The sequence below is a fragment of the Seriola lalandi genome, unplaced genomic scaffold, assembly GCF_002814215.2.
Source record: "Seriola lalandi dorsalis isolate HSWRI2012SDOR001 ecotype SW California unplaced genomic scaffold, Sedor1 jcf7180002054448, whole genome shotgun sequence".
Lineage (NCBI taxonomy): Eukaryota > Metazoa > Chordata > Actinopteri > Carangiformes > Carangidae > Seriola > Seriola lalandi.
Window position 1 is genome coordinate 472,500 of NW_019525001.1, and position 26,626 is coordinate 499,125.

Below are 26,626 nucleotides of genomic sequence, written 5' to 3' on the forward strand. Positions count from 1 at the left end.
CTTCGGCTTTGCAGCTAATAAAAAAAAGATAAAACAGAGGTTTCAGGAAGACCAGGAGGTCCTCCAGGTGTACTTAGTCTGTGGATGTCCTGTACTGCTGCCATTTCATTTGTAAGACGGTAGATGAGTCCGTGTAGTTCCTCCATGTATACGACTGTTTTCATACCAAAGATTCCAAGTTAATTGTTGTGTAAAACCCAGTGAAATGGTATTTAGCAGCAGAATTCCTCCTTTAAACCAGGATCATAAAAAGAGGAAAACAGAAAGTTCATGTACCCATTCATTCATGCGCGTTTTATGCAGGTAGATTTTTACTGAAGCTCATATATGAAGCATTAAGTAACCAGTGGTCAGTATGTGACGTGAGCTAAAAACAAACTGCAGTAAAATTACACACATTTTAGTTTTCATCAGTGAAATGCCTCATATGTGCATTTTTATTTTCATCCGTGGACAGCAATGTTGGTCATTCAGTCGACTTTCCAGACTGAATTGTCTGTTATTATTACCGATCCTCTGACTTTTCCTCTAGCGCCACCATGAGGTCGACTCTTGTGCTTCCTCATCTATTGTTTGAATCGCCATAAAAATTTAGTCCAGATATTCGTGTTCCCATCGGGATGAACTGAAACAGCTTTTTGACCAAATACCTGCAGAAACTAATGACAATTCCCATCAGCCTCAGCTGCTCTCAAGTTTTTCCTGCTAATTGGCAAATGTTAGCATGCTAACATTCTAAAGTAAGATGATGAACATTGCATCTGCGTTACAGCTCCTATGCTAATGTTAGCATATTAAAGCTAGATGATGAAAACATTACATCTGCTTTAGCATTGTCATTGGGAGGTTGTTAGCGCTCTGTTGATAGCATTTAGCTCAAAGCACCACCATCGCTGTGTCTAAGTACAGCCTCACAGAGCTGCTAGCATTGCTGCAGACTCATAGTCTTGTTTACATGCTAATTTCAAGCTGTATATTAAGTTAGTGAACTCTCTCTGAAGGAGACATTGCACTGCACTGGAGCAGCAGCAACACGAGAGGTGATGCCTGACTTATTTAACCTGCAAAATAACGCGATACATGCCAACAGTGCATTTCTAAAAGAACATAATGAGCTGACTCTTGATGTTAATGTTCACTTTTTAACTGTAATGTTTGTGTTTGAAACCCAAAAATGTCCTGAATCTGCAGTAAATGCACATGAAACCGAGTCCTGATTTCTCAGGACCATCAGGTTGCAGACAGCGGCAGCGAATTAAATGCATGCACATCTGTTCCGTATTACTGATGTCTGTTGTGTAATTATCCATGACAACATCCCATGGTGAAAAAGGAAGGAAGGAAGAAAGGGAAGGGAAGAGAAGGGAGATTCCTGGACAAGATGGAGGAAGGTCAAAGACGTAGGGACAAAGGTGGAAAGAATGAAACTGAGGGTGGGAGTCAGAATCGCGATCAGGTGGTGTAGGTGATCAGTCAGGAGGTACCGACTGATCGTTATGTTTGTTTATCTTCTTGCAGACTGGAGTAAGACGGCCACCAACAACACCAAGAAGGTGAGCTCAGACAACCTGGGCAAGTCTTTGTCCTCCAGCTCCTTTGGCTCCAGCACCGCAAACTGGACCTCCAAGGCTAAAGCTACACTCAACCCCTTCACCAAACGACACAGTAACACAGGTGAGACACACACACACACACACACACACACACACACACACACACACAAAACGACATGAATTTTTTTAAAAATGATCATCTCACAAGACAGAGGAAATAATTCTTTAAAAAAGACGAATGTGAGTGAGATGGAGAAAAACACAAAGATTAAAAAAAAACAAAAAAACATCCTGTGTGGAAAATATGATAAGTCTGAAAAGAAAAACATGAAACTTTTGTTTGATTTGCAGCTGAGGGTTTTCTCACAGCAGCAGCTTTGACCTTGTTCAGGCAGCTTGTATCACGTTCATTTCTCTTTGAGAAAACACCGCAGCGCTTCGGCTTTTTGTTTTATCCTCACTGTAATAATACATGTTCCTCAAAGTAAGCCTCTTTCTGTTTCGTCCATGAGTAGATAAATCAACCTGTTTCTGTGGTCTGCGTCCAGCAAGATTATACTCTTTAAATGTAGATTTCTGGTGTGTAATAGTCACGATTACATGCAGACTCAAACTATTCTGTCCTGAAACTAACAGCTGATTTCATGGTAAAAGTTTGTAGGTCAATTTAAAAAAAAGGAGAATTATATTTTGTTTTTGTTGAGTAATGGTAACATTGTCCTCCCAAAGCACCCGTGAGAGGATCTGACAAGACATTAAAAGGGTTTTACTCCGGGTAGTTTATCCAGGTAATTTGAGCCACGGTACTTGGAGGTCAAACTGAAAATGAACTAACCTGAACTGTTGCTATTAATCACAATACATTAATGCATAAATAAGATAAAGCAGACTGGTCCTTCACATTAAATATACTCTCTTATGGTAAAGGTACACCTTGCAATAAATTAACTTCAGTACTTCTATAAAACGTCATTGACTGGGTGTAGTGTTTTACATACTGTAGATCCACATGTAGTCTTCGCAGCTCCACGTGAGCAGCTGCGAGTGAAATGCAAACTTTAACTGCACATGTGTTTTTCATAGACTAGACAAGTTCAAGAAATATCTTGTTTTTTATTGCCTTCCAAAATGAAATGATCAAAAGGAAGTATAGGGCTAAAACTAAGGATCCGTTAATCTGCCTATATTTCCCTCAATCAATCAATTAATAGTTTGGCCCATAAATCACCAGAGAGCCGTGAAAAATGTCCAAGAGCCAAAGGTGAAATCGTCGAAGGTCAATGTTTAAGACTGAGTTTACTGTAATGTAAGACCAGGGAAAAGGACTTGGTTAGAAAAATATCACAGTGTGGGTTAAGATATGTCATGGTTAGAAAATGATTGGGATCATGGTGGTTAACAGACAGCTCCTCCCTAAGACGGTCTGCAGCTCTATAACAACGTCATAAAGCACCTGAACAAAATGACTGATCTCATCATGTTTCTTGGGAGGACGGTGTGTGAACCTGCAACTCTCCAGCTTCCGACCAGCTCCTTTTCTCCTCTTGTCGTTTTCTGCATTGAACTAAAGAATGATGTCTGCATGTAAACATGATTCCTGTACAAGTTTCTTACCATTTAACTGAATGTGATTATTTCAGGTTTGTCTCTGTCGCTGGGGAAAGGCTGAGTAATGTCCTCTCGCGTGATGTTTATTGATGTATCTACCTCTGTGTTTGGTGTGTAGAAAGCTCTTCCCAGCAATAGCAGGAGTGGAGGAATCGACGGAGGTAAAGCTAAAGCTGATTGGCTGATAGACTCCCCGCTTCCAGCATCATGTGATCCGCTCGGTGTTTCCCAAAATGCTTGTGGGTCAAAGTGGATCTGGAAGTTAAAGTTCCAACATTTTAATGTTCAATTTTGATTGAGCAAGAAAAACAAAACAAAATTAAATCTCAAATCTTTCGGGCTTTGCGTAGCAGACATTTTGGGAACGCAGCCACTGTGTGTTGTGATTGGCCGGTCACCGTGATGTCATACACATTCATGCCATCTTGTTCCCAGCCTGAGACACACCGAGTGGGAGGAGGTCCATTTCACCCCCAGTTTCACAACTGCACCCACCCAGAGTGCCCCAGGGTGCAGAAACAAGCACGCCCCACCAGGCTGCATCCAAGCTAACATCTGCCTCATTTAACCGTGATTTGTCTGGAGTTTTAATAAGAGCCGAGTAACAACAGGCTAACGCTGTGGTTCTCATTAAAGTCAGCGACTGATGTAATAATTTGGGTTCGCTCATTACAATGAACACCAAATGTTGAGGACGCTATTGGCATGACGTCAGACATTGTGTTCAGAGTCCAAATATTACATGATTTAACAAACTCCCAATGAGACTAACTGAACCTCTCTCTCTCTGGTTGTAGATAGATGAAATATCTGTTTTCTTAACTACAGAAGAAACATCCAGCTCTTTTTAAACCCTTATTCCAGAAAAGAACTGTGGGTACATTTGTTTTATGTATCCCAAAACCATTACTGAAGGTAAGAGGAATTGATCCATGCAGGAAAATAATGATCTTTTGGCAGGTAGAACAAATCGATTTTAGGGCGTTATCTTTGAAGAGGAAGAAGAGGAAGAATCCTTTATTCTTCCTATCGTCCACATTTTTTTTCTTGCCAGTCCAGGTAACCAAACCGACGACCTCAATCAGTCCCAAGCCGCTTCTTACTTTTAGTGTCTAATACGGTTTTATTTATTTATAGTTATAGAATCAATAATAGGACAGAAACAGAACCAGTCAAAAGTCAAAAGAACACCCCCCTTTTTCCAGTTTTTATTGGAATTTCAGCAGCTCATGTCCAGTAAAAAACCTTAAAAAGTACAAAGGTGAGCAGTAAACTGACCAAGGTACAAAAATACAAAAAAAGTTTAGGTCACAAAAACTGAATAATCATGTAAATGTCATAAAAAACTTCCAGCTTTCCTGCCTTGAAAGTTAAAGCTCCATATTTTCTTCTTCTTCTGTGTTTTATTTGAAGTGTTGATCCATAAGAAGATATATTTGTGGTTTTTAAGAACCAAAAAACCATCTCAATGTAGTTTCACATTTCCTCTCTCAGGCTTCTCTCTGGAGCTCTAGTAACAACAGGTCGGTGAGCCAATCGGAAGAGAGCAGGCTCTGAGTCTCTCCTCTGATTGGCTGACTGTTTTCTGAGTGATCAAATAAAAATACAGCAGATTTCAGGCAAACACCTGAAAACCAAATCGTGCAAGGTTGGATGGTGGGTCCAGGTGGGCGGGGCTTGGGGCGTTGCTGAGAGCAGTGACTGCTTTGTTGTGACATCACAAAGTTCCAGAAGTCCTGACAGCTGGTTTTAAGGCTCAGTTTCTGAATACAGGCTGTGTGCATTTCTCTGTGGACTGAGGCTTTGATACTTTCACAGTATTAATATAGAATCTAGACCTGATCTATAATCAAACAACACATGGACAGAGACCTTTATACTGTATGGACCTTTAATGCAAAAAAGTCCTTCAGGTTGGAGACTTAAAAACCCTCTGTCTGTACAAACTACACTCTCAGATGTATTTGTAGGACAATACTGTACTACAGGAGGTAGGACTGTATGTTGCTGTCAGAATGGTGAGAAAATGATGGAAGAGCAGCATGTCTGATTACCACTGTGCAAGGAACGTCACGAGTGACTTCAGCTGCTCCTTGTTTTTGAAATATCCAATTGTTTATTTACATGTTCAAGACATTGAATTATGTCAATTTGTCAGCTGAAAAATTTCTGTGTTCTGTGTTCTTTTGACTGGTTGTGTTTCTAAAGTCGAAAAGCCAAGAATTTATATTCTCTTTATTTCCATGCCAGGGAGAACAGTTTCAAACAGGCAGACCTGCTCTGTAAATCACGACCTCTCCTCCTCTGAGAAAAAATCAAAAGGAGACATTTATAGTTTAGAACTTCTCACTCCATTGCTTATAATTATCATCTTCTCTCTGACACATATCTCTCTATGTATGTAAATGTAGGCATGTCTGTTTTATTTATGTGTGCAAAGGTTTTCCTTTAATACATCTTTTGGCCCCTCACACTGGAAGTTGTGTGATGCTTTTGATTTAACACTCCAGGTGTTAAATCCGAATGAACCGTAATGAAACAGGCTGTAAACATGTTTATTTCTGCTGTAAAGTTGGACATTTTAACATGGGAGTCTATGGGGATTGACTCACTGTTGGAGCCGGACTCTAGTGGCCATTAGAGGAACTGCAGGTGTTGGCACCCTGGTGTTGGCTTCATTTTCCAGCCTCAGAGGTTTCCGCTTGGTCTTTAAAGGACATTTCTAAAGTTTTATTGAATGTTTAATGGTAGTTACTAGGAATTCTAGGAAGGACATTCACACTAAAATCGTTGTGGATTCACAAATAGTTGGTACTTTTTGCACCTCTTGCACTGAAAAGTGTAACATGAGTTTGGCTAGTTTCAGCTGCTGCACATTCAAAGGTCATTTCACTCACATTAGATGCTTTAAATGGTCGTTTCTGTCTCTCCTTGGCTTGTATGGGCCCCTCCCCTGGCTCACATTGTCAATCAAACACATGCACCAGTCACTCACTAGAGAATTTGAGCATGAAAGAGTATTTCAGATACCCAATACCTTCTTTTTTTTCCCCTTCTCCCGCTTATAAAACAATATTTACAATTCCTTAAAAGTCCCCTTGACATGATTTTGAGAGAAAGGAATGACTAATTGTAATTTTAGCTGGCCTTCAACTGTGCATAAATGATGCAGGCCTATTATCTGTCTTTAGTGTTAGGGGAAAATCCATCTTGATCTAATTTTCTGTGAGGGTTTCCGCATAAGAAAGGAAGAACTGAAATAACAGTTAATCTACCACAGCGGTGATTTGTCAATGACATATTTAACTGCAACATTTTTTTTTGTTCCTTGTGCCAAATAGGCCATTTCAAAAACTTGTTATGTGTGAAAGAGGTGTGATAAGTGTGAAAGAGGTTATATGAATTTTGCTTTTCTGCCAGAGCTGAATAATTATCCGGACTCCACAGCTGCAAATGATTTTGTTCATCTTCTGGGTTCTCTGTTTGTGAGTGCTGCTCACTCGCTGACTTGGCAGTCCTCGATGTTGGACTTCCCCGTCTCACACACACGCACACACACACACACAACATTTACAGTATTACGGTAAATTAGTAATGATTTCAAAATGTCCTGACGGTCAGGCCAATTTGTTAACCAGAGTTCTAAACAAATCCGTCTGATGTTCTTCAGATTCTTGCTAACGAGTAGACAGACAGACAGGTGGAAGTGTTTCTGTCGGGGGGGGGGGGGGGGGGCATGTCACCAGGTGAGGAGAGAGTCTTTATCGTCTTATTGGGAGCTCAGTGGTTTTTCCCCCATAGCTGTGATGAAATATCCTGTTCCACTTTCTCGACTGGAGCTTTCAGTCAGACACTCTACATTCCTGCCTCATCTTTAACTGATGAGACAGAAGCTTTGTGCACAGTAGTATCCACATGCGACAGGTCAGGGCTCTCTCCTTACGTGCCATTCCTGTCTTTTTGCTTCCAGCCGCAGAGCCTTCCAGTGCACAAACTAATTGTTACCTTGGAATCCTTTTTGTGTGTTGTTTCGTGTCACCTGCTTCAGCTGTGATAACCTACTGAAAGTCTTATGCAGATAATTATCTAATAAATTTTGAAGAGTGTAAACCAGTGGTTCCCAATTTGTGGGCTATGAAGATATTCCAAGTGGGCTGACAAATCATTCATTATAAATATAAAAATATTCTAAATTGTAAACATAAATTTAATTATTAAAAAAAAATCTAAAATTATTATAATCTAAAATTATTTTTATATATATATTTTTAATTAGAAATGATATTAGGAAAAAATAAATATATTAATGTTTTAACAATTTTTCAAATGAAATGATATTTGAAAATGTTGAAAAACTCACTTTAATTGTTTATTTTTTTCTTGTATTAAGGCCAGTCACTGTAATAAACCCATGATAGGAACTGTCATTATGTTATGTTGTTATGTTATGTTATCACTGCAAGAACACATCATTTACTTATTCGCTATCTCAGTCTGACTGTGCACTAAAAATTTACATCCAAGGCAAAAAACTGGAGGATCAAAATGGATGGCAGGTTAGCAACAGGAGAGTTATCGTTGAAATAAAAAATGAGAGAGCATCATGAAGGCATCATCTGGCCTCTGTATTGCAATGTTGGAAAAGCTTGGGAACCACTGGGAACAACTTACTACTGAAATGAACAGAACAGTTCAAATCAACAACCAACTCAACTTAATGCTGCACAGTTAGAATCAGTGGCAAATGTCATTATGTTAAGAAAGAGTGTTTGAATGAATGAAATGCTAGTGTCATTCCTCTCCACCATTAACGATCAGGTATATTGTTTCCCCACAATGAAATTCTTTACTAAGGCTGCTTCAAATTTACCATTGATGATTATTACTTTTATTTTGCTAGAATTCTTAATGACATGTACTTTTGTACTTTTTCATCTGCCCTATATATATATTTTGCAATGACAGATTTTTTTGCCACTTGGCAACAACAGAAACAAGCTGTAAATAAGCCAGATTACGTGAAGTCATTTGATCCATTGAGGATATAAATAAATATTATATTATTGCAGCTGTAAGTAAAGGATCTTATTACACCTTTTGTTCAGTTTTTGGGAAAACAAAAAGGAACTAGATTATTTTGTTAATAAATGAAATTAAAAAAAGTTGACTATAAACATAATTTATTGTCCCTTTGTCACAAAACAGGTGGAAGAAAGTGAAGAAAAAAGGACACATACCATTTAAACACTGTCCTGCCAGGCAACCAGTTCAGTTTTAGTCTGCGTCAGAGAAATGAACTTATTCCGCCTGCCTGAAATTATAAAGTTGTCACTTTGTTTGTTGAGTGCGGTTTAAGAAATCTTATGATTTAATACTCAGTAGTCATGAGCTGCATGTCTGCAGTTAATGTCGCTCATTCCTTCTTGAGGGAAAATGTGTTTCTAGCGTGTCAGTGAGACAGTCAACAAATTCCTTTCATCACAGAGGCTTTTGGTGGAATCTGCTCATCAGTTAACGCTGAGTGTCGCTGTAAATCTTGGCGTGCGGTTGCTGTGGCACAGTCGTGTGCTTCAGACTTGGGACCACACACGTACTCGAGGGCTTGCCTTGCACCGTATCAGTGTAGTGATCTGTATGTATGAATGCTTTTGGGTGTGTGTGTGTGTGTCCCGGACCCACAGGAATGGATGCACTTGTCACTTTTTGTTTACGCACACATTCTGCACTGCAGATAAACACATTTGTGTTACGACATTGGTCACATATACACACAAGTATTAGCAGAAACTAGCAGAAGGCCGTGCTGGATAAACCTGAGAGAAAGAGTTTAAAGGAGCAGAAGTTTTACACTTTGTTTGGAAAAAGCCAAAACACAAATGCAAAAGCTTTTGTATTTGTGTTGTGACTTTTTGACTCAAAGCTTTATAATGAATAAAGACATGGAATTCTCACTATACAATATAAGAGTTTTAAAGGACATTGTTGTTTCATCATTTCAGATTTTTAGAGTCTAAAACCTAAAATGAATTAATTCTTCTGACATGAATTAGTCTGTGTCGCAAATGCCTGATACATCCCCCCCGAAAAAGATCTTTAAAAGCTCTTTTTCCTGCTTCTTTGGTCTCTGCATAAAAACAGTGCAAGCTTCTGGTTGGCCTCCATGCTTGGCTACACAGAAAATATATTGGATTCTAATAAAATAAACACATCACACAAACCTTATTTTGCGTAGATGCCCTTCTCCTCCAATTTCCTGATTCGAGTTACTTGTGCAGCAGTCGCCCCACTGAAGTCAACATTTTAAGTAGTTAACACTGACCTGTGACAGAGAACTTTAGTAACTTTAGCTCTTTTGGCCACAGCTTTTTGTCTCCTCACCTCACATCAACCTGTATCTGAAATCTACCGTCAAGTTGGACGAAGGATCAGAGCTCCAACACTTTATCCTTTGCGTGCTGGAAACACCATTGCCCAGTGAAGCTTAGTCTTTAAACTATTTGGTCTGAAGGCTGCAGCATTTTGTTCAGTAACCTTGGAATCCCTCGCTCTATCTCCTTTTCGCCAAGCAAACAGACCGACAGTTTATCAAGACTTAGCCAAAGCACCAAAAAATAGACGCTGGCTGATCCTTCCCAGTCATTCCTTGCATTGTTACTCAGTTATCAGCCAGCCACAAAAATAGCTCAGCCAAATACTGAACATGTAGTTCTGCTGAATGATACATGCATCCCGCATGAACTGAGGTAGCCTGTGAAGCGAAGGTTATCGTTTCCAGACAGATTTGACCTATAGGAAACCTCTACTGTATTCGGACTCTCACAGTGCGAGTTTCTGACAACGTTCAATCAGCTCATAGCGGTTATGACTCATATTGGGAAATCACCTGATTTGTGTCCAAGCATGACACAAGGACCTTTTCAAGAACTGTCTTTGTCATTTTGTTGGCAGTGCGCTCGCTAATTTCTGCATAATACTAGAATGTCTTCAGTGACTAAAACCTCTGATTCTGATGCAGCATCTTTTAATACATTCCCCTGAGTAGAAAAGTAAAATATGTGCTTTTTCTTGGCTAGCTATTGTGTAAAACGTAAAGCATGTAAATTCACATTTTTAGCACTGCTGCCAGACAAGCTCAAGACATTGTTATTGTACAGACTTAATGTTAAGATATGGCTGTATGAACAAAAACAAATCATGACCTAACAGGAGAAAAATGATCTTTTAGCATCCAACTTTTCTTACTTTGTACAGTTAGTCATGATTAATGGGCTACGCCTGAGAATACAGTCAGTAGTCAGGACAGAAGAGGGACAGTAGGAGTTATTTTACAGTGTAAACCACTGGGACAAACAAATTCAGGTTAGTGGTTCAGTTTAGCATCACTGTGTCTCACCACAGTTTTAATCTCATTCACCAGAGGGAGGAAACTGCAGTGTGTTCTATGGTCAACCTTAAACTGGAGATACTTGCTCTTCAACCACACCTTTGTGATATCATCATCATCATCATAATCATAATCATAATCATACTATTTTGTAAATTTTGAAAAACCAACAGCGTAGATGGTGACAGTGGTGACTATGTTTCACTCATTTTGCCAATGTGAGAAATCATTGATGAGGAACACCTCCAATATTTTTGAATGTCCGCCAAGATGTTTGATGATTTGCTCTGTCGTTACTCACAACACAGAGCGGAGCGGCTTGCCATCACTCTCCAGCTTCCAAGGCCACATCCCCATATGGTCCTTGGACCGCGCCCATAGCGTTCATGTGCATATAGCATTTTATGTATGCGTAGCATTAATCTCTCCAAATGGACGCAGGATATACAATGCTGCCATCATGTACACGCAAAGGCGTAGCTAAAAGGTTGTATTTGGGGTGATCTAATGGCCAAATGGTTTGGGCGCGTACCACATGTGCTCAAATACCCTGAGCGGTGAGACCCGATTAGACTCTGAGCTGGCCCGACCATTTGTTGCATATCTCTGGTTTTATTTGCTGTCCAGGGTTTGAGCCCACTTTAATGAGGTGCAACTGCTCCCTCATGTTGCTGTCTTTTTCAATTGGCCCATTAGAAAAAGGCAAAAATAGAAACCAAACCTTCAGTCTTGGTCAGAAGCCATTGTTATTTGCTAAAATATTGTCATCTGGCCTCCAGGGCTAGCTAGTTTTAATCATCAAACAATTTCAACTGGGAAAAATAATATTTTTGTAAATGGCTTCTTTGGCTGTAATCTTTGTTAGGAATAACACAGAAGAGGAAGAAAGTATTTTGATTTCTTGGGCTGAATGAAAGAAAGACAACCTCAGTATATCTTTGCTTCAGCACATATTGTCATGGAAATGGTGCCATTTATGTCTTTGGGTGTCTTCTTCCCATAATGTTGTGCCATTCCTAGTAGAAGAAATGTACATGCATAGTGTCATGATACAGAAAGTACTACATTATTCATAGAGTTAAAAAACTGGAATTAACCTAATATATGTAGATTTGCATGTTTAAAAAACTCTTTAAATTATACCTCAGAGTTTCCAAAGTAACCACATCATAGTTTCCAATGGAAAAAGATAAGTATTATCCCAGATCAGCATCTCTAATCTTATGTGCTGTACGCAAAATTCTCTTTCTCGTCTTTCCCTCCTCTGTCTGAGGTCGGACAGCAGCATCTCAGAGTGTCTGTACCAGCATTAGTCTGTCATTGTATAGATTCCAGATGTTTGAGGAAAGAGGATTCATCCATCATGACCGGAGTCCATGACCAGAGGTTTTCCAGAGGTCTTTACTGCGACCCTGGTCCAACCACCTCTCAGTTTCCATATCCGTCCTAAAGCGCACTCAAGAGTGTATTTCAGGCAAACATGGGGAAATATGCAGGATGCAGGAACAAAAACAAACATCCCTGTGGGATACAATAGTGCATTTCAAAAATCAAAATTAGTGGACAGGACCAGTTTCAACATTACAGTGTGGAGCCAGGGGTATAATCAGTGCTGACATAATGCGCAGTGAATGTCAGGATGCGTGAATTAAGGAAGTCGTGACTGTAGCCGACGCCAGCAGGCAACTATCTCTTGACCCCGTAGCTTCGTGTTGCATAGGGACAGCAGTTGGAAGAGATGTTGGGAATCACGTCTTTATGTTGAGCAAGACAACATGACAACTTCATCCCTGTTTTGTTTAATTAGGCAACGGATGGAGCAGTGATTCAGTCATGCCTTTGTCATGCCAAGGAAGACTTTTGCTGTAGAGAATGATTCAGACACAGGCTAAATTATTGCCTTCTTTACAGCGTCTCACTTCACGTTTTGATGGGTACCAGAGGGCCAGAGCACAGACAGTATGTGCTTGATTTGGCCCAAATTGTATACATTGCTCCATTTGTTGGCTTCGAATGTATAAAACTCTAGAGGCTGCTAGTGCTGGTCCAAATAGCCTCAAACGCTTGATTAAAATGACATGACTATAAATTTAGGATGACATTCACAACAACTACACAAAGTTATTGCTGTAAACCTGATTCCTTCAATTTGCAGCTGCAGCATCTGTAAAGAGCCTGAACTTGATGTACTTTCGTTAATTGCTTCAGAAGTACAATGGCATTGGGTTGCAAATGTCAAAGCACCTGTCTCCTGTATTTACATTGGTCAGACCTGGTCTGTTCTCAGAAAAACTCAATAGGTAGTGCAAGCCATAACCATGAACAACTTAGGGCAACTACTTATTGGTCCCTTTAAGGGATTGAGAAAATGGTGTAAAGACTTGAAAATTTAAGTGAAATTTTTAAAAAAAAAGGACAGACTCTGTAGTTCACATAGTTGGAACAACTTGTTGGAACACAAGTGATGCCGTTTATCTTTATACAATGCACAAGTTACCATAATGTGTTTTCGCCACTCTTTCACCACTTTGAACGGGAGGCAGATTACTCTGCAGATAAACTGAGCCAATTATAGTTTTCACAGCAGTTAAAGAATCTATGTCAAAACAGAGCTGTTCATCTTAATGTTTTCATTGGCGGCCTAGACAGAACAATGGAGCTGACTATGAAGCTTTGTACCTCAGACACTGCATGTTAATTGTGTACCACCCGTCTTTCCATAATGCTTCCCATCCTGTTCTCTGAAGTTGAACCAAAACATATTTAAACCCATGACAATAGCGGAGAGCATTCAAGGTCCAAATAACACAACAGCATAATGATTTCCAAACATAACACTCTTTGTAGGTGTCTTTCTACATCAGGTATGCACACATTTTGAAAAGTGATCTTGGGATCAAGTGGAAAATTAAATCCAAATATACGTTTATAGACAAGGCTGCTGCTATGAAGCCTCAACAGACTTAGTGTGGCTTCACTCAGCCTGGTTGTATGAACCGTTAGCTCATAAACCCTTTGAAATAGCAAGGATCTGCGAAGGAAGAACGCCAAACCAACCAACCGCCTTTGGAAAAGAAAAAAGAAAAACTAACAAAAACACCAGACAACAACCAGATTGCCTGGCACCGTTACTAGATATAAATAAGGAAATAGAGACTAAAAGGCCTGGTACAGATGGTCAGCCTAACCGCTTTGCAAACATTTAGCCCACTTTTCCTTTGGAGCATACATGGCAGCCTCCAATGGAAAAATAACAAAAGGGAACTATCAAGTGTTAGAGGTGTTAGTGAGGTGTTTTTACCGCACAGATATTTATTGAAAACTGGTCAAATATGTTGGTGACAACTGTAGTGAGAATAATAAGTATCGTGGCAGAGCCCTAGCCAAAAAGCATCTTAGGACTAGGAAACAGAACCTTCATCTGTTCTCAAGTATTAATTTTAAGATCTACTTTCTCGATCTCATCAAAACCCAGAGACTTAAGTAATCTTCATCCACAGATAGAGCTGGCTCACTCATCGTCATGAGACCCAAGTATGGAATATTGGTCACATAATAACACTGAGAGAGAGTGGGAGATGATAAACATGAAAAACTGTCTTTGACATCAGATCATTGATCTTTGATCTTTGATCTTTTTCAAGGCGTCGACTGACTCCTGCTAAATACCTTTGACCTCTTCCCTGCTGTGACAGGTTTTGGCGTGGTGTTCACAGACAGCTGATGGTTTTTGTTTATGGGGTGTTCATTCAAGCTCTTGTTCAGGTTCCCTGTCATTTCACCAATGTAGTACACTAGTGCAAGCTTTGAATTCCGGCAGGGGTCCTCTCTTTAGGATGTACCAGCAAAGGTTAGCGCTTAGCATCAACCGTTCAACAGCACCCTGACTCCTTGTGACTTGAAGACTCTGGCTTTTATAGTGTTTCATAAAAGTATCTCAAATCTTAGTCGACTTATTGTATAAGATCTCTATGTTTAAGACCAACATCTCATTCAAATCTAATGAACCGTTTCTTATATTTTTTATATTTTAATAATACATTTTTTTTTGAAGGTGGTTACTTTTGCTTCCAGTCTATACTTTGGATTGTTTGAGTTTAAACCGATGGTGCCAGATATTATTGCACTTCTCTCCTCATATACACATGCAGTGAATGTAAAATAATACATTTTGTTTCTCACTCAAGTTTTGCCCTCACCCACATCCCTGTTCTTGCTTTACTCTCTTGTCAAGTTCATTTAAACTATACTGTGCATATGTATGTAATTTAAACCATGTCGTGTTTTTTTTTTTTTTTTTTTTGTGGTGGAATAATAATGAATACCTCTCCTATAAGTTAACGCTATGTGAAAGAGAAATTTCAACATACCACCTTAATTAAAGCTGTAATACTATCCCTGAAATAATAGTTTTAAACTTGTAATAATACTAATACTTGAGTGGTAAATAATGAGTGTTGACATGCTTTATTTGACTGAACCTTTATACCATCAAGGTCAACCTAAATGCATTCAGATGGCTCATTCTCACACTTACTTATAACAATTCAATGATTATTGCATAATCATGTCATAATCCTTTTGTGTCCCTATGTTTCTTTGCTCCCTGGATGCAGACAAATGTTACTCCAACCAGGCCAGCCCAAAGTGCATCTCCTCATCCTCATCCTCCTCAGAGGTGGAGCCCAACTCCTCTTCTTCCTCGTCCTCCATCCTTCCTGTCAGCCAGATGATTGATAAGGTGAAGGATTACTGCTCCACACGCTCCGACAACTTCTACAAAAACATCATCATGTCCGACAGCTTCGCCCACAGCACCAGGTTCTAGAAGTGTCCTCAGTGTTTCGGGGCGGACTTTCTGGAACCTTTACTCCCTATGTTTTGGAACTGTTCTAATTGTTCTAGAAAAGTCACATCATCTTTCTGACAGCTTCAGTGATAAAGGATGCTTCTATCAAAGGTTCCAATGTAAAGGGCGATAATGTCTTACCATGATGGACCTTCCCACAATATTATTTAAGGCTTCACTTTTGCTCTGAAACCACCACCCAATGCTCTAGAACCTTTTTGTGTTCCGGAACAACTCTTAAGAACTCTCCAGAAGCCTCAACCACAGTAACTCTCTCTGAGAGTCTCAGCCATTGAGAACCTTCTTTGTTCTGGAACCTCTTCAAGCATTCTAGAGCCTCAGCCAGAAAGGGTTTCACCATGACAGTCGCCCCTCCAACAATCTAGAACCCTCCAGTCTGAAAGACCCTGACCAACGTTCTAGAACCATTTTGGCCCTGTCAATGCCATGGAACATGTTCTAGAACATTTGTTTCTTGAATCTCTGCATGCTTCCTGCCATCCTCTCTTGCCCCTGCTTTTAATTTTGAATTGTAATTATGTTTCATTGTTGGAAGACACAGCTGTTGTTAGAAGCCCCAATTTTAATTCAAAATTTATTTGGATTGATTAGCGAAAATTTAAAATTGGTTTCTATATCTAGTCATCAAAATTCATGAGGCGCTGGTTTGGTTGGGTGACACAGTGCTTATTGGTTAGCAATGTTTTCCTCAGTACCAATGCAGCATTTACAGTATGTAGTATAAATGCATGAACAGTAGCTACATGAATCAACCCAAAGCCACCATTTTAATGCACTGTATTAGCACTGTATTAGCTTTCATGAAAATGCCTGCTAGTTAAGAAAAAAATTTCAAGAGACAGTCTGAGAACCAGGTCAAGATAATCACAGACTGAGTCATACATTATGCTTTGAAATCCCAGGGTCTCCTGGATGATAAAGGGCGTTTAAGGGCTTCAGGGTGGTCAGAGAACCTTGCTGCGATTCAACTCTATAATATCAAATTACAGAATCGGCTGACCTGGCTGCCAGACTGTGTAACTAAGAGGAAATGAAAAGGAGCAGCGGGTAGGAAAGGATAAACACAAGGTGGGAAGGCAGAGAAGAGAAAAAAAAAGTTCTGGTAGGCTGTTATGTTTTGGTGTTTTTTTAATACTGTGATGTTTGTTAAAACTGGCCGTTTGTGCATGTGTGTGTGGAGCCATATCCTATGTAAATATTGATATTCTATCTATTCTATGTGCCTTATTCTTTAGTGTTATAATGTGTCCGAGCGGTTGCTTTTGTTCATGCCTCCACGGGGTCCTGCAAGGGTCACCTTGACTGTACATACAAACCCATACATTCTCCAGCTCCCCATGGTGTGTAGGCACACACTCTGCTGTCGTTTTCACCTGTGTGAGAAAATAAGTCATGGAGACAGAAAGGGCAGAAATCACAGGATGGATGAAACAGAACAGAATATAATCAATCAGTTTGTCAATCGAGGTGCTTTTTGGAATAACTCCCAAACAAAATTGGAGATTATTTGAATTATTCCTTCACAGTTGGTATCTCTAACAATGTAAAAGCAACATATTGACGCACATTTTTAAAATTGTATTGGAAATATTCCAACTTGGAAAATGCCCTGAAGCTTTCAAATATCTTTTTCTCAGACCAATGTTCCGGACCAACCGGTGTTGTCAGATTGTAAGACATTTTTTAATGATTATAATATTTATCTCCTTCAGTTTGCACTTTTTCCTTAAAAGATTGAAAGTTTCTCTATGTGGCAAATTAGACAATCATGCTGTGATTCACTGATGATTGATGTCTTGTGGTTTGAGGATAAATGATAAAAACCAAGATAATGCAGTGAAGCTCAGCTCCTTGGGCACGTCAGCCAAAGTTTAGCAATGATAGAAGGTATCATTTGTGGCAACTGCTTGACTGTTCAAGGGAGGAAACTTATCACTTAAAAAAAAAAAAAAAAATCATAATAGCTTTGTTTTTATGATAGCAAAGAGAATTCCCAGCAGGCCACTGTGCAGACGCCAGGATGATATTACCCCCACCTAAAGGGTTAGTTCACGCAATGTTTTCCCATTGGGTGTTTGGCTACACACATAGTTTTGGTTTTATCCTGCTGTGTCCTGCCACAACTCAAATACAATAGAGGTAAATAGAATTTCACTTGTGCTGCTTGAATGATCAAAAAAGGACATTTGAAAAACTCCAAATCAACATTTGATTGTGGATATTCTGCAGACTCTCAGCAGACATTTCACAAGCCCAGCTTTTTGGCTAGAAAATAGTCCCCAGTGGGGTCTGTTGACAGTGAGGTCTGTGGATTATCAAGAGTAATCAGGGTGTTGTTTCTGGAAAGACAGATTGCTGTTGAGTTTGTCAAGTGTCCTTATGCCTCTGCGCCTGCGACAGCCGTGAGCAGAGGCATCGTGTTTGGGTTGTCCATCAGTTCCATTCTCACGATGGCGATATCTCAGCAACGCCTTAAGGGAACCCCTTCAAATTTGGCACAAACATTCACTTGGAATCAAAGATGAACTGATTAGATTTTGGTGGTTAGAAGTCAAAGGTCACAGTGACCTCACAAAACACAGTTTTGGCCTTGTGTATGTGATATCTCAGGAACTCCTCAAGGGGATCCCTTCAAATTTGACCCAAACTTGGACTCAAGGATGAACTGATTAGAATTTGTTGGGCAAAAGTCTAAATTCAAGGTCACAATGATCTGACGTTCTTGTGAATGTAATAATATCAGGAACGCCCAGAGGGAATTTCATTACGTCTGCCACAAACATCCACATGCACTCGCGGATGAACTGATTAGAATTTGGTGTTCAGAGGTCAAGGTCACTGTGAGACACAAAACAATTTTTTTGCCATAACTCACAAATTCATATGCTAAATACACTATTTAACTCAAATGTCTAATAAATAAATAAAATAATAAAGTGATGACATTTTATATCCAAAAGAGCAAAGATGAACTTCACTGTGACATCATAATGTTCTGTAAAAACACTTCTGGCCATTATTCAACGCTGTGACTCATGAAGGGGAGATTGTGAACATATTTCCTGCAACTTGACTGGTTGGCGGAGTCGTACAACCACCAGCTGGTATTTTTAGTTTATTTTTAATTATTTTAACAGAACAAGAGAAATTCCATTCAGGCCACCTGCACTGGGGATGTAGCAAGTATTTAAAGAAGAAAAACTGATTCGGGTGAACTGACTCTTTATTGAAACTGTATGTACAGTGTGGTCCAAAGTTATGAGCCCACTAGAAAGTGCCATTTCAATTCATTATTTATCAAAAATCATCTAATTTTCTCTGTCAAATGTTACAAAAGACTCAAAATGGGATACATATGGTATAGTTTACAACATTGATGCTACAGCAGTTTTACATTTAGCGTCTAGCTTAGCTTTTATCACCTCCGGCTCCTGTCAGCAAGCCTTAAAAACATAATTCAACTCAATATTTTGCTGGTAAAAGAATCCTTCTCCATACATTTGAAGCTGCAGAGAATGATGTGCCTCCTCTAGCTCTGCATGTAGCCCTCTCCTCACATATGCTCTCCAACTGCAGAACTGGAATCGATGTTTGAACAGTAATTTCCTCCAGTCATTAGCTGTGACTGTTTGGCTGGAGCAGAACATTTAGTCAACAGTGAAGAAGCTTGGAAACAGACACTGTCTGTGCCTATTAAGGCTGCAGTTTGGCAGTTATCTCTTTCTAACTGAAGCAGGACAGTCTGTTCAGTCACACTCGTATCGTGGATACCATGAAATGTTTGGTTGTTATATCACTGAAACTGGCTCGGTGCACTGCTGTGGTCATTTTAGGGCTCTGCTTGGACTTTCATTTGAATGAAAAAGTTATGGTTTGTAAAAATCGCCTGACCAGTTTTAAACAGCCTCGTTAAAAAGTTTTACTTTAGCCTCAGTTTGATATATGGAATATTTTTCCAGCAATAATGAGAAGAGCTGTGGCTAACACTTTACTTTATGGGACTTGCTAACCATTTCTTTTAAGTTTCTTTTAAGTTTCTTGGAAAAAACATTTTAATTCGGTACCAACTACATTGAAAGTAGAGATAAAGTTCTTAGGCTATGTGTTTCATTTGGTTAGTTGAGATGAGTTGAGTTTGTAAGCAAGTGGTTGATTTCCAGAGAAACAACCTTGAAAAAAAACTTCAACTAAACCCAACAGTAATTCATCATTAATGTATTTATTTCTTTAAACTTTATTCTTCATTACCTGCTATACACTGTTTAAAGGACTAAATAAGTTTATTCTCATCCAGCGTATATTTGACATTAATTAATGGGCAGCGTACTAACTGAACACTGTCTGTATTTTACTCATAATTAGTACAATTATCCTTAATTCATTCATTTCCAAACTAAATCCAAACATTTTAGAACAGGAAAGTAATCATCATAATTCTTTTGAAGGGAAAGCACAATGTCTGGTTTTAGGTTTAACTTACTTCTGTGTTTTTGGCTGTGTTAATATTTGTAATTGAACCATGTGATTTTGCATCAGTTAAAAAAAAAAAACAAGATACTGGGAGTGCTTCTGTTTTATTCCATAAAGTGTACATTTCAGAGTTATTTTTGATAAATGATCAATTCAAATATATCTTACTTGTGGACTGTTTGGATCCCGTGGCACTTTAACTCTCCTCTGCAAGATTATTGATGGAAATTCTGTGGCTCAACACTTGGTTGGTTTTATCATGCTGGGGCCATAAAAGAGAGCTGACTAATCACTTGTGTCAATCCGGGTTATTATCCGCTGGTGATTTGTCACCACCATAAAAAACGTTTAATGAATCCTTTTCGAAGTTGAAAAAAAAAAAAACACAGCATCCCTGCAATTCAATATAGTTTTTGTGTGTTTCGCTGAAAAGATTTCTGTTTAAAGGGAAGACTTGTTTTGTGAAACACTTGTAAAAATAATCTTTTCCTATTGTTCCTTTTTGTATTTTTTCACCCACTGTTGTCAAAAACAGTCGAACATGTTTTGCTCATTCTGAATTCTGCGTGTTTTTGTTGCTTTGTGATCTTCAGCGAAGCTTTAGAGCAAAGCTGACATGTTTACTGTGTGGTATACTTTTATTTATTTTCTGGATGTACAGTTTCTCTGCACCTGTAGCTGATTCCAGCCTCGCTTTCATTTACTTTCTTCTCTCCGGTTAAGCTGACAGTCATCTGTAGTGAGAGGTGAAACTTGGCAGACGAACACAGAGACCTGTCTGACATTTTTTTAAGCATTCAGGCGTGAGGATTAGACTCTGGATCTTTGGACTTCGTCTCGTCAACTGTTGGCTCACCAGACTTCCACTGTCCACGCGGAGCCAACAGTGTTCAACACCAAAGCATGACTGTGTAGTGAGGCACGCACTGTACCGACCGTCAGGCACCCTGGCCCACGTTTCTCTTTTCTTTTGCCCAGAGTGGTGGAAGAATGCATTATTCAGCCCTCTGAAACAAACCCCCAGAGACAGTAAAAGAAGAGATGAAGCCCCCTTGGCAGCCCCAGTGGCATAGCTCAGTTCTTCTTTGAGTCACTGGCCTGGGTTCAGCCTGAGGGTAGAAAAGATAGTTCCCTCTTTTTTTGTCCCTGGCTTGAAAACGTAGCCAATGGCTGCCATAAATACAGTACTGAATGAAGGAAAAGGGAGGATTAAGTCACTTAAATCAAAAGGACCGTTGTCATTGTGGTGATTTTATGTCCAGTGTCAAACATCCCGACCCTGGGGCTGCCATCACTGAAGGGACAAGCTCTATGAAACACAGCCTGAACAGGAAACAGTTTTTCGTGATGAGATGATCACCACACAGAGGGAAATGAGACTTTAGGGAACTGATGAGAACTGAACTTTTAGGATCTATAGAATAGTTGTATAACTCCTCTCTTGTTATTTGTGCCTGAATCCCACAGGTCTCTGGCAGCTCAACAGACACTAACATCACAGTCACCGCTCACTCGGATCTGCAAACAGATATCAGCTTAAATTAAACTACTTTGTCTGTTTCTGGTTAAAAAAGCTGAGTGCATGTGGCCCTTGAGGTCAGACCTCTGTAATAAACCTGTACAATGTCACAGTGACAACGCTGCACTTCCACGAACCCCACGGTTACAGAGCGTGTCCTAAAATCACAAATCATAACAAGAGTGTATTTATGACAGCATGGTTTTCAAACCCTGATTACATTGAATGAATTGTCCTCTAACCCTAAAAATATCTGTCTGTCTCTCTTTTGTTTTCCTCTTACATGTCATATGTACAGTTCCAATTAATTTAAATATTTCTCTAGTAACTCTGAACTATGTCTAGTTGATGAATATTGTACCAAATGCAGATGTTTCCGATGACGATTGTAATTGATCTTGGCTTTCATTGTTGTTTGGTATTTGTATTATTATAATAATGATTATTATTATTGTTATTATTATTATTGTTATGTAAACACTTTTCTGCACCAAGCAATGTTGTTGTTGTGGTATGGTTTGTCAGTGATGTTCTTATCTGGAAGTTTACGTCAGCATCTCAACATTAAAGGGAACTAAATGTTGTGAAATGTGCACACAGAGGTTGATTTAAGCTTCAATGAAGGCGGTGATCGCTGGCTTGTTGTCCGACAATATTTGCTCAGATTAGAAGTGTGTTTCAGAGTCCTAGACACTTTTTTCCAGACAGGCCAGTCAACCAGAAATGAAGACACTGTGGTCTACTGCATCAAACACAGAGTTTAAAGGTCCCATATTTGTGTTTTATATGTATGTACTGTTGATCCATAAGAAGATATATTTGTGGAACCAAAAACCATCTCCATCACCATATTACATCTCTTTTCTCAAGCTTCTCTCTGGAGCTCTAGTAACAACAGGTCGGTGAGCCAATCAGAATAGAGGAGGCTCTGAGCCTCTCTTCTGATTGGCTGACTGTTTTCTGAGTGATCCAATAAAATATAGCAGATTTCAGGTAAACACTCAGAGAAACCAAATCCTGCAAGGTTGGATGGTGGGTCCAGGTGGGTGGGGCTTGGGCCATGGCTGAGGGGGGGGTGACTGCTTTGTTGTGACATCACAAAGTTACAAAAGTCCTGACGACTTGTTTTAAGGCTCAGTTTCTGAATACAGGCTGTGTGCATTTCATTATTTAAGTATTAATATAAAACCTAGACCTGCTTTATGATAATAAAAAAAAATCTCAATTAAAAATACCACCATTAAAAGTGTTTTTTTTAAGTTTTGCAATTGCTGTATAGTCAGCGTTAGCATTAACAGCTGTTTACTTACCAGTCTAGAAGAAATATTGAGAGTCCAGCATCAAACTTCATCCCTTAACTCATCAACAGCTGTCTCCAAAAGTGGAAAGCAACACCAACGTTCTTTTCATCTTTTCTTCTACTGGAGTTGGCACGCTAACCAGCCAGTCCCGGCCTATCCCGTCACTTTCCGATAGCGACTCCTCCTACCTGCCCTGATGACGTAGCATTGCTAAAGGACATATCATAATTTCTTGTATAATAAAGATAACGATCACCGCAGCTCTTGTCAAGCAACACTCACCACCACCCGCTCCTTGGGGGCACAAAAAAACGTAGAAATAGCCCCTTTAAGTCAAGTAAAATTAGGGCAGATGCTTCGACAGTATCAGCAGCAAGGTGATAGCTATACTTACTATAATCAGTAGGAGGCTGACATGGAAATGGTTTCACACTCAGCTTCTTCTTTTCACTGTTTTTATAACATAATGTGAATAGCACACTAACCTCTGGTCCTAAAGGCCATCACACATCACTTTGTATCAACGCCTCACCCTGGACGTGACGTGCCTCACAGACAGAAGAAATACTCCGTGTGCTGCACAGTAGCTGTGATGTTTTCATGAATGTGACAGAACTGCTGATTTCCTGCAGAGCTGATCCACACTGACAATGGGAAACAGAACAGCAATACTACTGTACTGCCAACACAACAACCCCCCATATATGGCACCAGTGCGTGTTGCCCTGAATGCTTTTTTACTAGTTTTCCACCTGTGAAATCATCCAGTGTTGCACGCTCCCGACCAGAGCATAAAAATTTAATAAGATTATTAGAATGTGTTGTTTACAGTCGATGCACGAAATGTACATAGATGTTAGCAACATACCCACGGAGTGAGTGTGTGTGCAGACTGTGTTTACATTATTATAGCAACAGCCCAGACTCAGAAAATCCAACTTTTTGTTGTTTTTCTTTTTCCTGAAACTTGTTTTCTCCCTGAAGTGGATTCATATTTCTACAAGAACAGCCTCTTGCCCAGTTGTGCTGGCTGTGCAGCATAAATGGGAACTGCTCCCCTACAGTAGGTGAATATAGTACTATGTGTAGTGTTGGTGACGCAGCCCCAGGCCTGACTCCTCCTCCTCCATCCAGCTCCCTCATCGGGGCCAGGTTATATAAGGCACCTGTTGGCCTGTGGTCACCCTCTTTGGTTCCTGTCCTTGTTGGGGCTGGTGGTGTTTGGTGATAGGAGCTCATTGAGTTTGCCTTTGATACCGCTTTACTCAGTCAATGGCTCCGTTTTAGCTTTGATCTGAACACTGCTGCTTAATGCTCTGTACCAGAGATGGTGAGTAGGGTCACAATGTATTTTTATGCAGCACAGTGAGCCTGGCTAATTCTCCCTTGTAGGTTAACCTGCTGCTGTGTCGTCACTATAGCTTTTGCTTTACTTGGCCTCATGATTTATTTTGCTAGCGTTGTTATTGTCGTTCTTTTGCTTTTATGTTTTTATTTTGTTTGTAATTTTGCGATTGTTTTATTTATTTATTTATTTTTTTGCATTATCCCTTTTCTTTCAGTGCCATAGTGCTGGGAGGCCAGGGACACAAATGTGCTGTAGGTGAGTGAGCGGCAGCACCCCTAGGCGCTCGTCATTATAGTCCCACAAGTGGCCTCAGCTCAGGTTCCCAAGTTTTGTTGAGTTTATGTTGGGCTGCCATTTTAACATTCATATACAGTTTTAAGACTTTGTACTACGACCTTTTCTTACGGTATAAATGTTATTGTTTTTTATTTTCTTACCTGCTTAGGGACCACGAATGTAAATTAGCATTTTTGCTACAATCCAGCATGTTTACATTGTGTAACATGCATTGTCCCACCAAATTAACAAACAAACAGTATTTTATTTACTCATTTTCATTTGACTGCTAATTTTCCTTCCTTCAGCAGCCTGATCCTGCTATTTAATTACTTTGGATTATCAAAATAAAACATTGGGTGATTGCAAAACCACATTTGTCCTGTGTCAGTACGAGTCTGTGTGCCTTGCATCAATTTTCCAAATGATATTCAAGGTTGTTGAGAGCATTTCCTGGGGTGCAATTCCCCAGGTGGGAATAAATACGCCTTCGGGAGAGTTTAGGCTGAATATAGGGTTCAGGCTTCTGTTTCTGCAAAGCAGTTCATCTTTTTTTTTTTCCCAGCCTGGTTGTGACACTGGAGCCAATCCTCAGTTTGACCTCCAGGATAGAGCCCCACCTTTCTGTCTACCTCAACACCATCTGCGGTTAAATAAATGTTGTGATTGGCTATCTATCCCTTTAGCATGTGGTAAAGTAGTTAATCCAGAGTGCAATCTGTGAGGACTCTGTCACTGCATCTGCCAGAGGTCAGAGGAGAGAAACCAGAGCAGCTCCCAGATCGTTTATCACACAGCGTATGGAGATGAGTGGTTTTTACAGACACATACATTAAGTCTGTGCACACATACACACACAGGGTATACGCAAACATTCCTCTGGTTCCATTGGTTCCACTCTCTTGACTCCTGAAATTGATTTTAATGCCACAGTATCTGGATAAAATCTGTGGTTTGGAAGTGGAGGAGTTGATTGGAGCAGTTGTGTTTGAGGTCAGAGAGGCTGCTGCTGGGGGATTTTCAGGGGGGTCCGGAGCTGAAACAAAACCCTTTAAGGAAAAGAGGTGAGACTCAACTACAACACTTCAGTGTGGGGTCGCAGAGTCAGATTTTGTTACACTTTGGGGACATTTCAACCCAGTCATATTACAACTCACATTCCTTGAGGCACCGGCCGAGGATGTTCAACTAACTGCAAACATCATTTTTATGTCACTGTTTCACATGAAGCATTTTGAGCTCTGCTGACAGTAGAATCAATAAAACTGTTACAGTCAATCAGCGCACTGTTTTACTGTGTGTTTAGAAATTTGATATGACTAAGCTGTGGAAAAAAGAGAAGCTTACCATTGCCAAACCTGCGGCCCATCGATCATGATTATTATTCATTTGGTTCAAGCTGACAGACCTGACAACCGAGCTGTTACGGCCGTTATATCAGATTACTGTGGTTTGGCAACAACAAAACTCTGAAATTCCCTCATTTATCTTCCCATGAAACCAATAAAAATAAATGAGTGCAATTAACGTGACTGACTGACGAGACGATTTGTACTGTCACCCTCAACCTGGACCGTGGTTCTTACTTTCTGGATCTGAGTTCTCTGAAGATCTGACAGAGGAACAAACCTGCCGTACTCCTTTTGACGCTCATCGTTTTTCACTTTCATGAGTTCCTCTATTTAGACTACAGGTATATGACATATTCCTCCGACAATGACGACACAGAGCAGTTAAAGACAAATGCCAGCTGATTGAGTTATGTTGCTTTCATCAGAAACTGACTTTGCCTGAGAGGAGATTGTTGGGGGTATAAATACACTGACAACCTTTGGGACACACTCAACTTTCTCAAACGGAAACAGGAAATTCGAATATTGGAATAAAATAGCCAAATACAAATCATCGACAAAGATGTAGGTAGTGACACAGCACTCATTACTTTCATGAAATAACAAGCTTGTGGAATGTAAATTATTAATTGAATAAAGAAAAACATCACTCCCAGGGTTCTTTGGCTGCATTTCTTTCTTTTTTCCTTTGCCATCTTAATCTCATTAGATCCTTGGTTTTTTTTTTCCATAGTTCCTGAATGGAACACATGCAATCAAGCCAAATAAAAAAAATATGCCGTTTTCTCAGGTACACAACAGCACGTTCGTTTCAAAATACAGTGTCACCTCTAATTTCATCATGTGTGCATAAAAATAGAATCTGTCAAATGTCTGTTTGAAGTGAGTCAACTAATGATTTATCCTGCGGAAATAAACGCACAGAACTCCCCGGTACGTGGCATT

General features: G+C 39.7%; 1 protein-coding gene across 6 annotated transcripts in view; it reads left to right on the forward strand.

Annotated features, from left to right (window-relative positions):
• adgrg6 (adhesion G protein-coupled receptor G6) overlaps positions 1-22,636 on the forward strand; it is a 104,907-nt gene extending 82,271 nt beyond the window's left edge. For all 6 annotated transcript variants that reach the window (XM_087175324.1, XM_023411079.2, XM_023411081.2 and 3 more), the window contains 2 exons: positions 1,519-1,674; positions 15,162-22,636. In XM_087175324.1, the coding sequence (XP_087031450.1) occupies positions 1,519-1,674; positions 15,162-15,373 (368 nt within the window). In that variant the 3' untranslated portion in view covers positions 15,374-22,636. The remainder of the gene's footprint in view (positions 1-1,518; positions 1,675-15,161) is intronic.
• The last annotated feature ends 3,990 nt before the right edge of the window (positions 22,637-26,626 follow it).